The 17,154-nt window shown below is 44.6% G+C and overlaps 1 protein-coding gene across 1 annotated transcript in view; it reads left to right on the top strand.

The window, feature by feature from the left end:
* The window catches only part of LOC126101371 (uncharacterized), a 422,171-nt gene that overhangs the window by 280,735 nt on the left and 124,282 nt on the right, over positions 1-17,154 (top strand). The window contains exon 6 of the mRNA XM_049912038.1: positions 1,924-2,200. Within this exon, the coding sequence (XP_049767995.1) occupies positions 1,924-2,200 (277 nt within the window). The remainder of the gene's footprint in view (positions 1-1,923; positions 2,201-17,154) is intronic.

Raw genomic sequence — 17,154 nt, forward strand, 5'->3', positions numbered from 1 at the left:
TCGGCTTTTTTGTACTATGATAGCATTTTTCATTCTGCTTCCCAACTTTTACTCTGCCATAATTTTGACATTAGACGGCCATAACTTGACAATCTACGTAGATTTTTCTTGACTTGGGTTACGACTCATATGGTATAGATTTTCTTATTGTCTTTCAATTCGTATTGTTTATATCGTGGCAATGGATACAGTTTCACAAAGCAACAGGACGACCATTAATTACATGAATTTGTTTATCTTCTTACAAATTTAAACAGATTACCACAAGTTAGAAACATTCCGCGCGTAAAATAGCTTACAAAAATATGTTTTTTGCACTTAAAATCCAAACGAAGATACTTTCTTGAAAGCGAATCTGTAATTTTATCGTAAGTATGCTTTTTGTATTTGTCTGATTCACTTTAAACCGATTCCGCGCATTCAGTTCTCGTGAGAATGAATTTTACGTGCTACATTTAGGTCGACTTTTAAACCATTGTATCTCGAAAACGGTGAAACGTCCCCTTAGAAAAATTATGAATGACTGCGCTGGTAAACTTCTACGTTATTTGATTTTCAAACAGCTGAGCAAAACTGAGCGCAACGTGGCGTTACCAACATAAAAACCTAAACAGCCTACTTACAACGGATAAAGATTATTGGACAAAAAAATTCGGTTTGGCATTATCCATTTACCTACCTTCGCTCGAAGTTTGAACGATTCGTACAAGTTTGAAGTACAGAAGTGGCTTGCTTCAAAAACCTTCCAGAAAAACTTTTTCGTGTTTTTGCACGTAAAATCAGAACGGTGCATATACGAATGGTGCCTGTACCTGAGGATTAATTGCAGCCCAATTCAGATATTTGCAAAAGCAATTAATCGATTCGCGTAATTTGCCAGAACGCCAGCTCCTGTTCGTCGTTCAAATCTTGATTAATATAGTGTAACGCAGCAACAGTAAGACAAATGTTCGAATGACTATACAAATGGCTGCTGGTCTGGGCTAAACCAAAAACTATTTACCCCATGTACCTAGTTCAAATACGAACCGAGCACCGAAACCACCACAAACCGCGATTCTGCGAGAGCTCTTTTCAGATACAAGGGTTGTTCAGAAAGTCAGGAACGATCGGTCGCGAAATGGAAACCACAGTGAAAATCAAAACTGTTTTCTTTACACATTTAGCTACATCTTCCAGATACTTCTCTACACAGTCGCCGCTCCAAACAAAATATCCAACACCATCGTCATAGAAGGCAGGCGCCTGTGCTTTCTGAAAATTCTCTACACTAGTCTAAAATGCGTAGCCTGCGCCCAAGTGTTGTCTTCGCATCCAGCGTTTCATGTGAACAGAGATGATACTCAGGACGAGCCAATTAGGGCTGTGTTGTGGGTGATGGAACACTTGCCATCGAAAAGGCTGCAGGAGCATCTTCACTGCCCCTGCAGAGTGCGGCTCAGTATTGCCATGAAGAAGGAAGTGCGTATCAGTTGAGTTAGGTGGGTTGCATTCATTACGGCGAAGCCGTTCAGCGGGCTCTCCTACTTGGCAGGAGACATTGTTGTTTTAGGCACCTTTACTCGCTTACAGTGCGGTCACGACTGAAAGGAGCGTCTTGATGCGGTCGACGGACATACTAGAGACACTGCCCAAACCGTCTGTGAAAAGCCTCGTCGGATTTTCACAGTGGTTTCCATTTCGTGGCCGATCGTTCCTCACTTTCCGAATAGCCCTTGAACATTTGTAACAGCGCTTCCGCGCTGTGGCGATACTGGCATGACTTGCATCATTGTTGGTGGGTCCCATTAGCCTCTCGTCCTTCTACACAATGTACAGTGTTCTTTGGAACTTTGCTGTTTAAGCGGGTGACTAATATTTTGTGCTGGAGTTGATTACAGAAGGGGAAGTAAACGGGCGTTTGGCCTCTGGCACTGCCTCCAGAAAGTGAGCGAGCTGACGTACGACTCGAACGCGGTGGTGCAGCAGTACATCGAGAACCCGCTGCTGATCGGCGGCTACAAGTTCGACCTGCGACTGTACGTATGCATCCCGTCGTACCACCCGCTCACCGTCTACCTGTACCGCGAGGGCCTCGCCCGCTTCGGCACCGACAAGTTCTCGCTCAGCGATCTCGACAACCCCTTCCGCCACCTCACCAACAGTTCGCTCAACAAGCTGGGCCGCGGCTACACGCAGAAGAAGGACAGGGTTGGCGCAGGTACGTCTCGCACCGCCATGCACTTTGCGAGCCAGTTTTGTGTGTGTGTGTGTGTGTGTGTGTGTGTGTGTGTGTGTGCATCTGTGTGTCTGTGTGCGTGTACGTGTGTGTTACAACTCTACCCGTATTTTTTTTACTTAATTTTACTTCCTTCTTCCGTACTGTGCTTTGGCTGCATTTTCAGTGCACGTACGAGGGCTAGTCAGAAAGTAGGGAACGTTTTGGCATTATAAAAAAAACTAGAAATACATTTTACTATACAGGGTGTTACAGAAAGGTACGGCCAAACTTTCAGGAAACATTCCTCACACACAGATAAAGAAAAGATGTTATGTGGACATATGTCCGGAAACGCTTAATGTCCATGTTAGAGCTCATTTTAGTTTCGTCAGTATGTACTGTACTTCCTCGATTCACCGCCAGTTGGCCCAATTGAAGGAAGGTAATGTTGACTTCGGTGCTTGTGTTGACATGAGACTCATTGCTCGACAGTACTATCATCAAGCACATCAGTACGTAGCATCAACAGGTTAGTGTTCATCACGAACGTGGTTTTGCAGTCAGTGCAATGTTTACAAAAAAATGGTTCAAATGGCTCTGAGCACTATGGGACTTAACATCAGTTGTCTTCAGTCCCCTAGAACTTAGAACTACTTAAACCTAACTAGCCTAAGGACATCACACACATCCATGCCCGAGGCAGGATTCGAACCTGCGACCGTAGCAGTCGCGCGGTTCCGGACTGTGCGCCTAGAACCGCTAGACTACCGCGGCCGGCGCAATGTTTACAAATGCGGAGTTGGCAGATGCCCATTTGATGTATGGATTAGCACGGGGCAATAGCCGTGGCGCGGTACGTTTGTATCGAGACAGATTTCCAGAACGATGGTGTCCCGACAGGAACACGTTCGAAGCAATTGATCGGCGTCTTAGGGAGCACGGAACATTCCAGCCTATGACTCGCGACTGGGGAAGACCTAGAACGACAAGGACACCTGCAATGGACGAGGCAATTCTTCGTGCAGTTGACGATAACCTAATGTCAGCGTCAGAGAAGTTGCTGCTGTACAAGGTAACGTTGACCACGTCGCTGTATGGAGAGTGCTACGGGAGAACCAGCTGTTTCCGTACCATGTACAGCGTGTGCAGGCACTATCAGCTGATTGGCCAACACGGGTACACTTCTGCGAATGGTTCATCCAACAATGTGTCAATCCTCATTTCAATGCAAATGTTCTCTTTACGGATGAGGCTTCATTCCAACGTGATCAAATTGTAAATTTTCACAATCAACATTTGTGGGCTGACGAGAATCCGCACGCAATTGTGCAATCACGTCATCAGCACAGATTTTCTGTGAACGTTTGGGCAGGCATTATTGGTGATGTCTTGATTGGGCTCCATGTTCTTCCACCTACGCTCAGTGGAGCACGTTATCATGATTTCATACGGGATACTCTACCTGTGCTGCTAGAACATGTGCCTTTACAAGTACGGCACAACATGGGGTTCATGCACGATGGAGCTCCTGCACATTTCAGTCGAAGTGTTCGTATGCTTCTCAACAACAGATTCGGTGACCGACGGATTGGTAGAGGCGGACCAATTCCATGGCCTCCACGCTCTCCTGACCTCAACCCTCTTTACTTTCGTTTATGGGGGCATTTGAAAGCTCTTGTCTACGCAACCCCGGTACCAAATGTAGAAACTCTTCGTGCTCGTATTGTGGACGGCTGTGATACAATACGCCATTCTCCAGGGGTGCATCAGCGCATCAGGGATTCCATGCGATGGAGGGTGGATGCATGTATCCTCGCTAACGGAGGACATTTTGAACATTTCCTGTAACAAAGTGTTTGAAGTCACGCTGGTACGTTCTGTTGCTGTGTGTTGCCATTCCATGATTAATGTGATTTGAAGAGAATTAATAAAATGAGCTCTAACATGGAAAGTAAGCGTTTCCGGACACATGTCCACATAACATATTTTCTTTCTTTGTATGTGAGGAATGTTTCCTGAAAGTTTGGCCGTACCTTTTTGTAACACCCTGTATATATCTGAAAGAGTGACTGACATACTACTTTTCTAAATAGTCACCAAACAAATTGAGGTACTTATCATAGCGGTGGACAAGCTTTGAAAGACCTTCGTCGTAAAATTCTGCCGCCTGAGACTTCAGCCAGTGAGTCACGCCTGCCTGGAGTTCCGCATCGTCATCAAAGCGCTGCGTTGCAAGCCAGTTCTTCATCTTGTGAAACAAGTGGAAGTCGCTTGGTACAAGATCGGGACTGTAGGGCGGATGAGGGAAAAATTCCCATTTTAATGAATTAAGGAGTTCTTAAGTGCGGTTTTGCCGTGTGAGGTCGGGCATTGTCGTGCAAAAACAAAATTTTGGACGTCAACTTAAAATTTTGGACGTCAGCTTTCCTCGGCGTTTGTTTTGCACTGCTTTTCTAAGGCTGTGCGACGTTTGACAGTACCAGGTAGAATTTACGGTTGCTCCACGTTCGAGAAAATCAATAAGAAGCACACCTTGCCTATCCCAAAACACTGTCGCCATCAACTTCTTTGCTGACAATTTTTGGAAACATATTCTTGTTTTTTTGGGGGGAGAGGGGGGACACCTTGTGTGCCCCTACTCCATGGACTGCACTTTTGTCTTACAATTGACGTGTTTTACTGAAGTCCCGTCACCGGTTACGATTCGATCCAGTAATGAATCACCATGTTTGTGGTCGGCCTCCAGAAATGTCAACGTTGCCCCTATTCACTGTTCTTTATGGTGCTCTGTATGCATTTTGGGCACCCATCGTACACAAAATTTGTGGTAGCCTAGCTTTTGAGTGACAATTTCAAACAACAAACTCCGTGAAACTTGTGGAAAATAAAGCGAAAGCTCCGTTATTGTAAAGCGACAGTTTTCACGAATAGTTTCATGAACTTTAGCGACAATATCGTCAGTCACAATGCTCAGGCGTCCACTCTTCTCTTCATCATGAACGTTGGTTCGGCCATTTTTAAACCGAATGCACCATTTCCGGGCGGACCATTCACTCATTATGTTGTTTCCGTACACTTCGCACAGTTCGCGATAAATTTCTATAGGTTTTAGGTTTTTTGCCAACAAAAACCGTATCACAGACCGCACCTCAGAACTGTCAGGATTTTCGATTGCAGCGCACATTTCAAATTCGAATATCGAAAACACCAGATGCGCAGAGACGTTCCCGCTGCCACGGATGGATGCCGACTGAGCTGACGAGCAGGTTAATACCAAAATATACGTGATCGGCGCTCGCCTAGCTGCGTCAGACGGAAACGTTCCCTACTTTCTGACTAGCCCTCGTATTAAATTCCATGCTCATACCCGACAACGAAACATGTAGAATTGTCATCATTTTTAAACAGTTTCTGCCGGTAGATATGCAATGCTGCTTTTACTGCAGGTTACAGAACGTACGTCATTAATGTACAGCCACCTACTGAGATTTAAAAGTTTTTGCGTGAAGAAAGCGACTGATGCTACAATCTCTGAAGCTGTATCCAATATGGTCGCTCCTATTTCTTTAACATCACATAATCCGTCGTTAAAATTATTGATGAAGCTAAATAACCGAGGGAGCGCTTTAATATAGAAGTTTCTGGAAACCCAATATGTGTAGGAGAGTGGAATACACAACTTGGAATAGAGTTTAAATGCTGCAGACATTTGTTTCATTCACACAATATTGCACACGTCAGTTAATATTAAAGCAAATGGGTTGTCGTTTATTGATTATCAATTACAACGAGCTAGGTATATTATGCCCTTACTCTATCATTATTTATATATTCCTTTTTCCACAGCATTCTTTATATGATAGATCGACGAAACCGTAACGTTCTTTCTTTGAACAGCATACCACAAGGACGCTCTCTAGCACTTTTTTTTTAAAAAAAGAAAAGTATTTCAGCTCGACCTCTAACAGTCTGTGTTCACTCACAACTTTACACACCAATAATAAATTACTGAGGACCTTTTCTACAATTTTTGTTCACTTCGCCATCCTGCAAACAAAGGCCATTATTATCTTCCTCTTCACTGTCCATCAGCTGTCTCCCTTCCGCGATACTCTGAATTTATGCTAATTTTAATTTATTTCGGCATAGTAACTCACAGAAAAAAATCGTAATATCAAATTATAATTAATATAGACTAATGAATTTTGGGGAACACATTTGTGTAGATAATATGTTTAAGTGATCAAAATTGCAGGATCACAGGTTAATGTAAGCGCGAGATAACCATTGCAAATGTGAAATGCTGGTACATTAATAACCGGTGTAACCGCCAGAATGTTCAACGCAAGCGTGAAAACGTACATGCATTGTATCGTACAGGTGCCGGACATCAGTTTGTGGGATGGGGTTCCATGCATGTTGCATTTGGTCGGTCAGTACAGTGTCGGTTAATGCTGTTTGTGGATAAAGCTCGAGTTGTCGCTCGATGATGTTCCACAGGTAGTCGACCGCAGACTGAGTTGGTGATCTATCAGGCCAGAGCAACGTGTCGACACTCTGTAGATCATGTTGGGTTACAACAGGGGTATTGGGCGAGCGTTATTCTGTTGGAAAACACCCTCTGGAATCCTGTTCATGAATGGCAGTGCTACAGATCGAATCACCAGATTGACGTACAAATTTGCAACCATGGTGCGTCAGATACCCACGAGAGTGCTCCTGCTGTCATATTAAATCGCACACTAGACCGTCATTCCAGCTGTAGGTCCAGTGTGTCTAGCTCACAGACGGGTTGGTTGCAGGCCCCCAACTGGCCTCCTTCTGACCAACACACGAACATCACTGACACCGAGGCGTAACCAGCTTCCATCAGGAAACACAACAGACCCCCGCCCTGCCCTCCAATGAGCTCTCGCTTGGCACCACTTAAATCGGAAGTGACGGTGATTTGGGGTCAGTGGAACGCACGCTACAGGACGCCTGGTTCAAATGGCTCTGAGCACTATGGGACTTAACATCTGAGGTTATCAGTCCCCTAGAACTTAGAACTACTTAAATATAACTAACCTACGGACATCACACACATCCATACCAAAGGCAGGATTCGAAACTGCGACGGTCGCAGGCCGGCCCAGGGCGTCTGGCTCGGAGCTGTCCTTGAGGTAACATATCTGTAACAAGCCATTGTGTCACTGTGGTGCCGACTGCTGCTCAGATTGCTGTTGCAGATGCAGTACGATGCGCTAGAGCTATACACTGAACACGACGATCCTCCCTCTTGGTAGTGCCATGGGCTGTCCAGAGCCCAGTCTTCTTGCGACCATACGAGGTGCATTCAAGTTCTAAGGCCTCCGATTTTTTTTTCTAATTAACTACTGTCACGAAATCGATGAAACTGGCGTTACTTCTCGACGTAATCGCCCTGCAGACGTACACATTTTTCACAGCGCTGACGCCATGATTCCATGGCAGAGGCTTCTTTAGGAGTCTGTTTTGACCACTGGAAAATCGCTGAGGCAATAGCAGCACGGCTGGTGAATGTGCGGCCACGGAGAGTGTCTTTCATTGTTGGAAAAAGCCAAAAGTCACTAGGAGCCAGGTCAGGTGAGTAGGGAGCATGAGGAATCACTTCAAAGTTGTTATCACGAAGAAACTATTGCGTAACGTTAGCTCGATGTGCGGGTGCGTTATCTTGGTGAAACAGAACACGCGCAGCCCTTCCCGGACGTTTTTGTTGCAGTGCAGGAAGGAATTTGTTCTTCAGAACATTTTCGTAGGATGCACCTGTTACCGTAGTGCCCTTTGGAACGCAATGGGTAAGGATTACGCCCTCGCTGTTCCAGAACATGGACACCATCATTTTTTCAGCACTGGCAGTTACCAGAAATTTTTTGGGTGGCGGTGAATCTGTGTGCTTCCATTGAGCTGACTGGCGCTTTGTTTCTGGATTGAAAAATGGCATCCACGTCTCATCCATTGTCACTACCGACGAAAAGAAAGTCCCATTCATGCTGTCGTTGCACGTCAACATTGCTCGGCAACATGCCACACGGGCAGCCATGTGGTCGTCCGTCAGCACTCGTGGCACCCACCTGGATGACACTTTTCGCATTTTCAGGTCGTCATGCAGGATTGTGTGCACAGAACCCACAGAAATGCCAGCTCTGGAGGCGATCTGTTCAACAGTCATTCGGCGATCCCCCAAAACAATTCTCTCCACTTTCTCGATCATGTCGTCAGACCGGCTTGTGCGAGCCCGAGGTTGTTTCGGTTTGTTGTCACACGATATTCTGCCTTCATTAAACTGTCGCACCCATGGACGCACTTTCGACACATCCATAACTCAATCACCACATGTCTCCTTCAACTGTCGATGAATTTCAATTGGTTTCACACCACGCAAATTCAGAAAACGAATGATTGCATGCTGTTCAAGTAAGGAAAACGTCGCCATTTTAAGTATTTAAAACAGTTCTCATTCTCGCCGCTGGCGGTAAAATTCCATCTGCCGTATGGTGCTGCCATCTCTGGGACATATTGACAATGAACGCGGCCTCATTTTAAAACAATGCGCATGTTTCTATCTCTTTCCAGTTCGGAGAAAAAAAATCGGAGGCCTTAGAACTTGAATGCACCTCGTACATTCTAGTGACCACCACTGCCAGTAATCGTGTACAGTGGCTACATTCCTGCCATGTCTTTCTGTAATATTGCAGAAGAAACACCCAGCTTCTCGTAGCTCTGTTACACTACCTCGTTCGAAGTCGGTGAGGTGTTGTTAATGGCGTCAGTGCCACCTTAAAGACATTGTTGACTAACATCAACTCGCCACGTCCAATCTCAAAGCTAACAAGTTTACGAACGTTACAGCGTGTATTTAAAGCATATCTGATTTGCCTCCTCATAGTGGTGCTACTAACTCCTCTCTTACGCGACTGGCGCGGAACTGGAACAGACATTATCTTTCAGACGTAGAAATATGCCTACCAAGTTTCGCTTATGTCGCACAACTCCTTGGTGTTGCGATTTTTTTCCGTCAATGTTTTTATACAATATAAAATATTTTATATATGTTTGCATACGTCATATAACATAAACGAAACAAAACACAGACAATAAACAATTAATCAAAGAAAATTCTGTCACCGTGTGTCTGTAGTAACGCGCTTTTAAAACCGAATAACCAGAAATTAAAAGTCAGACAGACTGAATTATTTCTAATGTTATTAGCTTTAACAACCCTAAGAAATTATACAACAAAATGCAGTACAAAAGAGCGCAGATCAAGAATAGTGTATAGTGGTCTCTTTCAATAGATACAGGGTGTTTCAAAAATGACCGGTATATATGAAACGGCAATAAAAACTAAACGAGCAGCGATAGAAATACACCGTTTGTTGCAATATGCTTGGGACATCAGTACATTTTCAGGCAGACAAATTTTCGAAATTACAGTAGTTACAATTTTCAACAACAGATGGCGCTGCAGTCTGGGAAACTCTATAGTACGATATTTTCCACATATCCACCATGCGTAGCAATAATATGGCGTAGTCTCTGAATGAAATTACCCGAAACCTTTGACAACGTGTCTAGCGGAATGGCTTCACATGCAGATGAGATGAACTGCTTCAGCTGTTCAATTGTTTCTGGATTCTGGCGGTACCCCTGGTCTTTCAAGTGTCCCCACAGAAAGAAGTCACATGGGTTCATGTCTGGCGAATAGGGAGGCCAATCCACGCCGCCTCCTGTATGTTTCGGATAGCCCAAAGCAATCACACGATCATCGAAATATTCATTCAGGAAATTAAAGACGTCGGCCGTGCGATGTGGCCGGGCACCATCTTGCATAAACCACGAGGTGTTCGCAGTGTCGTCTAAGGCAGTTTGTACCTCCACAAATTCACGAAGAATGTCCAGATAGCGTGATGCAGTAATCGTTTCGGATCTGAAAAATGGGCCAATGATTCCTTTGGAAGAAATGGCGACCCAGACCAGTACTTTTTGAGGATGCAGGGACGATGGGACTGCAACATGGGGCTTTTCGGTTCCCCATATGCGCCAGTTCTGTTTATTGACGAAGCCGTCCAGTAAAAATAAGCTTCGTCAGTAAACCAAATGCTGCCCACATGCATATCGCCGTCATCAATCCTGTGCACTATATCGTTAGCGAATGTCTCTCATGCAGCAATGGTAGCGGCACTGAGGGGTTGCCGCGTTTGAATTTTGTATGGATAGAGGTGTAAACTCTGGCGCATGAGACGATACGTGGACGTTGGCGTCATTTGGACCGCAGCTGCAACACGGCGAACGGAAACCCGAGGCCGCTGTTGGATCACCTGCTGCACTAGCTGCGCGTTGCCCTCTGTGGTTGCCGTACGTGGTCGCCCTACCTTTCCAGCACGTTCATCCGTCACGTTCCCAGTCCGTTGAAATTTCTCAAACAGATCCTTTATTGTATCGCTTTTCGGTCCTTTGGGTACATTAAACCTCCGTTGAAAACTTCGTCTTGTTGCAACAACACTGTGTTCTAGGCGGTGGAATTCCAACACCAGAAAAATCCTCTGTTCTAAGGAATAAACCATGTTGTCTTCAGCACACTTGCACGTTGTGAACAGCACACGCTTACAGCAGAAAGACGACGTACAGAATGGCGCACCCACAGACTACGTTGTCTTCTATATCTTTCACATCACTTGCAGCGCCATCTGTTGTTGAAAATTGAAACTACTGTAATTTCGAAAGTTTGTCCGCCTGAAAATGTAGTGTTGTCCCAAGCATATTGCAACAAACGGTGTATTTCTATCGCTGATCGTTTAGTTTTTATTGCCGTTTCAAGTATACCGGTCATTTTTGAAACACCCTGTACATGTTGCATTTTCGATGCATTCAGAAATGGCGCTTACAGAAGTTACAGGTAATTTGCAGTAGAAAATTACTCCACCATTTTTCTCGTTCGACCATCAGTTTAGTCAATAATTAATGTCAAAGACTCTTTATACACTACTGGCCATTAAAATTGCTACACCGCGAAGATGACGTGCTACAGACGCGGAATTTAACCGACAGGAAGAAGATGCTGTGATATGCAAATGGTTAGCTTTTCAGACCATTCACACAAGGTTGGCGCCGGTGGCGACACCTACAACGTGCTGACATAAGGAAAGTTTCCAACCGATTTCTCATACACAAATAGCAGTTGACCGGCGTTGCCTGGTGAAACGATGTTGTGATGCCCCGTGTAAGGAGGAGAAATGCGTACCATCACGTTTCCGACTTTGATAAAGGTCGGATTGTAGCCTATCGCGATTGCGGCTTATCGTATCGCGACATTGCTGCTCGCGTTGGTCGAGATCCAATGACTGTTTATGGAATCGGTGGGTTCAGGAGGGTAATACGGAACGCCGTGCTGGATCCCAACGGCCTCGTATCACTAGCAGTCGAGATGACAGGCATCTTATCGGCATGGCTGTAACGGATCGTGCAGCCACGTCTCGATCCCTGAGTCAACAGATGGACGTTCGCAAGACAACAGCCATCTGCACGAACAGTTCGACGACGTTTGCAGCAGCATGGACTATCAGCTCGGAGACCATGGCTGCGGTTACCCTTGACGCTGCATCACAGACAGGAGCGCCTGCGATGGTGTACTCAACGACGAACCTGGGTGCACGAATGGCAAAACGTCATTTTTTCGGATGAATCCAGGTTCTGTTTACAGCATCCGTATTTGGCGACATCTCGGTGAACGCACATTGGAAGCGTGTATTCGTCATCGCCATACTGGCGTATCACCCTGCGTGATGGTATGGGGTGCCATTGGTTACACGTCTCGGTCACGTCTTGTTCGCATTGACGGCACTTTGAACAGTGGACGTTACATTTCTGAGGTGTTACGACCCATGGCTCTGCCCTTCATTCGATCCCTGCGAAACCCTACATTCCAGCAGGATAACGCACGACCGCATGTTGAAGGTCCTGTATGGGCCTTTCTGGATACAGGAAATGTTCGACTGCTGCCCTGGCCAGGACTTTTTCCAGATCTATCACCAACTGAAAACGTTTCGTCAATGGTGGCCGAGCAACTGGCTCGTCACAATACGCCAGTCACTACTCTTGATGAACTGTGGTATCTTGTTGAAGCTGCATGGGCAGCTGTACCTGTACACGCCATCCAAGCTCTGTTTGACTCAATGCCCAGGCGTCTCAAGGCCGTCATTACGGCCGGAGGTGATTTTTATGGGTACAGATTTCTCAGGATCTATGCACCGAAATTGCGTGAAAATGTAATCATATGTCAGTTCTAGGATAATATATATGTCCATTGAATACCCGTTTATCATCTGCATTTTTTCTTGGTGTAGCAATTTTAATGGCCAGTAGTGTATAAGCACATTTTGGAACTGGCTGTGATTTGAACATGCAGTCGCACGCGATTGTCACATCGTACAACCACGAGAGAGTGTTCCTGGTTCATATTGATACTAGGTGGTGCGTACGTAGAAGGGAAAATATCCCACATTCATTCGACGACACGCGCCCAGTAATTCTGCAGGCTATGGCCAGGATACATAAGGCCTTTCTAGAGTTAGGTCCCTCTTTCACTTAGGTTACTGTTGAAACGTTTCGTACATTTTATGAGAAAGCTACTTAGTTTAGAAGAAGGAGCTGCTTGAAATCAATATAATGTGATCAATTTATGTGCGAATAAGTCTGTTTTATTTTATTCTGACATATGATTGCCGCCGTGGTAACACCGGTTCGCGTCAGATCACCGAAGCCAAACGCTGTCGGGCTTGGCTAGCACACCGATGGGGGGCCGTCCGGTCTGCCGAGCGCTGTTGGCAAGCGTGCTGCACTCACACCTTGTGATGCCAATTGGGGAGCTACTTCATTGCGAAGTAGCGGTTCTGTCATGAAAACTGACAACAGCCGGGAGAGCGGTGTGCTGACCACATGCCCCTCCGTATCCGCATCCAGTGATGCCTGTGGTCTGAGGGTGACACGACGGTCGGTGGATACCGTTGGGTCTTCAAGGCCTGTTCGCACGGAGTTTTTAGTTTTTTAACATATCATTAGTGCATTTCAAAAGATTAAAAATAGCTCTGTTGATATTGGTTTGTTTAGAAAATGACATAAATTGTAACTTCTCAATTCCTATTAGCATTATCGGTACATCACTTGGTATTCAGAACACCTCAAAAATTCACTCTACTTATGAATGTATTTACTTTTGAAACCAACGCTTTTTTACACTCGCAGCGATCTCGTTGCAGTTTTGGGCGAACTATCAAATTTCCGTAGTACTTTTTCTGAGCCGGCCGCGGTGGCCGTGCGGTTCTAGGCGCTTCAGTCCGGAACCGCGGGACTGCTACGGTCGCAGGTTCGATCCTGCCTCGGGCATTGATGTGTGTGATGTCCTTAGGTTAGTTAGGTTTAAGTAGTTCTAAGTTCTAGGGGACTGATGACCTAGGATGTTAAGTCCCATGGTGCTCAGAGCCATTTGAACCATTTTTGAACCTTTTTCTGACTTACGTCAAAGCACTTGCGTCTGTTGTTTTGACCTTGTACTATAACATCTGTAGAAATATTCTAGACCGACTCTGCTAATATCTGTCTCGTTTAGGGTAGACGTCAGCAATACTAGTGACAGAAACGTCCATTTTGTGAACATGGCATAGAAGGTAGTAGTCACAGCATTACAGAATTTCAATGACCTTTCCCTGGATACCAGTGCACCAAGGCACTTTTTAAAAAAAATGATTACGTGGACTTATTCGCAATGGGTGCAACGCATAATGCGTACTTGTTTATCCCCGATATTAATTAATCCAATTAATCTCAAAACAAAGGCATGTAGCGAACGTAAAGAAGAGAGGGAAGAAATGCAGCGGCTCAGAAGCTGCCAGTATGCTTATCAAAAACCTGCTCCCCTTAGGGGATCGTTTTCATGTCGGCCAATATTGAACATCCATCATAAGGATACGCTTCCATCATGGAAACTTCCCCAGCCACCTCGATAGGTCAGCCATTAGATACTCCTCAACTAGTTCATGTTCCTCAACATCAGAAGATGTTTTCAATAACGTGTTCTTTTCGTGTGAGTGGTACTTTATGCAGGAGATATTGAAGATGAAACAACAATTAATTTCCCAGTAGCCTTACCTGTATTCTCGTATCTTCAGGCAGAACAATTTACAACAGGGCTTCCCAACGTTTTCAGCTGGCGGACCCTTTCTACAGTCGAAAATCCATGGCGGACCCCTAGTCAGTCAAGAGCACAGTAACTTTAAATTTCAGAGCGGAACCCATGGGAACTGAAAGCGTCTTAATGCAAGTGCCATGTCCCAATGACCCCCCCTCCCCTCGACGTATCAATAGTCTTTGGTTTAGAGATGAATGAAAACAATTTGAAATTAACGATCCAGTTTGAATTCCCACTGTATCCAGAAACTTGCTACTGGATTTACTCCCTTTGTTCAACACACTATAGCCTGATTAAAATTACTTGGTAATTTAAATTTCACGCGATGGAGCCGTCTTCCTCCAAGAGCAATCAACGTCGCGTCCAAAGTGTTCGCTATTGACAAGCTGCCGCTTATGTTCTGTTCACTTCCACTGTTTGGCTACTGTTGTGTAAGGAGCATGCATATTTCGTAACAGTCGTGTGTGTGTGTGTGTGTGTGTGTGTGGTTTTTCGTGAAATCCGAAGAAAAATGTTCAAATGCATGTAAAGTCTTTCTTTGGCCGTCCTTCCTCCTCATTCATTTCAACTAGAAACTTCCCTTGTTGTGAAACTGATGGAGAAACTGCGCCCTTCTTCAATGATCCTGACTTCAGCCACCGATCCATGTTAGAAGTAATAAACTGGTCAAAAATCGACTTATGAAATAGGTAGTGCACTGACTAAGCAAGTTTATGCCTGGGGCCGCATACGTGCCAGCGAGCGTTGTGATTGGTCGACAAAGGTCGCTCCGCGCATGCGTAAAACATTTCAGCGCATCTAGCTCCGTGAACCGGCGCACAAACGACCCCCGTATTGTTGCGAAACAGTCGACCAGAGAAGCCGCATTCTCCGGCACTAAACTGTGTATACTTTCTCACTTAGGAACCGCAAAGGCTGCTTGGGGATACGACCTGAAGTAAAAGTACATGTTTTTCACACACACAAAAAAATAGTGATGAATTTGATTTTCACATTTTTATTCAATAATTTTACTTATTATTTTACACGATTTGGTGAAAGGTGGCCGCGGACCCCCTAGAAAGAGCCGGCGGACTAGGGGTCCGCGGACCACATGTTGGGAAGCCCTGATTTACAGAACTGTCATAGACTTTTCAAGAGAGTGCAGCCTACACTTACTGCTGGGTGTCTACTCTCTCGCCGAGCTTCTGTACTATCCTTTCGATAGTCTGTCAGATGACAGTCCTATATTCACGTATTTCTTCACCTTCGAAAAACCTTCATATAGCCAGAGTGTTATATAGCAATTTCACTTAAAACGAGTTAGTGTATTTGAATGGTTCTTTACTTTCCCCCCTCAACAATTAATAAAAGCATTTTTACCATTTTCCATCATGTGTCACTATAATTTATTGTTGTAATATTGTTTGCCTCTGTAAGTCACTGCAGTTTTTTATCGGATGTTTTTTTACCAGATGTTCCACCTGTATTATATAGAGCTGGGTTCATGATATGTTCATCAAATACCAGTAACAAAATAAAACTAGTCTAGATCGTCGCTACGTGTATAATCGTTGTGGTCGTATTGCTCTGCCCTAATGTGGAATCTTGCAAAATTACAACGCAGGTAAATTGCTAATGCCCACTTAGAGCATCTGCGGCATTAAACGAACACCTAGTAGGCGTCTGTGGAGCTACTGCACCTAAAGCCACAACCGTCACAGATTTCTTGAGAAAATTTCGTCTGATAAACAAGAAAAATTTAGACGTATTGACAGTCAGACGGTTATTTAAGGGCACGATGACGTCATTAGATAACTGTAATCGGTACGACTGTTGAGTTTAAGATGTACCTAAAATTCACCGCAAAATTGCTGTTGCTAAGTCTTTTGTAAAACACCTGAATGTAGAATTCTGTCGAACAAGTATTTCTAACTTACTAAAAAACTGAAGTACTGGACTTAATCGCTTCTGATGAGTCTGATTTAACAGAATACCCTGAAGGTAGAACCTACTGAAGTTTGGAAAGCACTCGGGTAAGTGTACAATGCAAACCTTCTTCTCCAAACCTTGGAACGTGGTAGATGTTCTGGAATGACTATATCGTGGTTTTCGCTGGACCCTATAGTCGCAGTGTAGGTGACAGACAGTATGTGACAATGATCGTTACACATATTTGTTTCCGAACAGGGTACTGCATAATTCAAGACGAGCCTCTACCCACTGAGTGGAAATGTCTGAGATTGATTTGATGAATATTGGGATGAGATAAAAGCTCCACAATTGTCAGGCGTCAGAATCAGCGTCGTAGCTATGCGTAAAGAAAACAAACAAGATATCTCAAGCTACCTTCCATTTTTTACATTCAGCGACTTATACATAACGACGTTCAAACTCACTCTAACTCATTCTCTCTCTCTCTCTTTTTCTTCCTTCCTCTCTCCCTCACTGTGACACACACACACACACACACACACACACACACACACACCATATTATTACATATTCAGTAATTCTTTTATGGTGTAGAAAAGGTTGTCAAAACAGATGTGACTCCAGCCCGCCTTTGAAGTTAATTTTATTGTCTCTTAAATGCCTTACATTACTGGGTAGATGATCAAAGATTCTTATGGCTGCGTACGGCACCTCTTTCTTTGACACACGAAGGGATGAGTGAAGATAATGTAAGCTGTTTCCCCTTCAGTATTACATTTATGAACGATACCGCTATTTTCGAACTATGATCGATTTTTGATAACAAAGTTCATGT

The sequence above is a fragment of the Schistocerca cancellata genome, chromosome 9, assembly GCF_023864275.1.
Source record: "Schistocerca cancellata isolate TAMUIC-IGC-003103 chromosome 9, iqSchCanc2.1, whole genome shotgun sequence".
Lineage (NCBI taxonomy): Eukaryota > Metazoa > Arthropoda > Insecta > Orthoptera > Acrididae > Schistocerca > Schistocerca cancellata.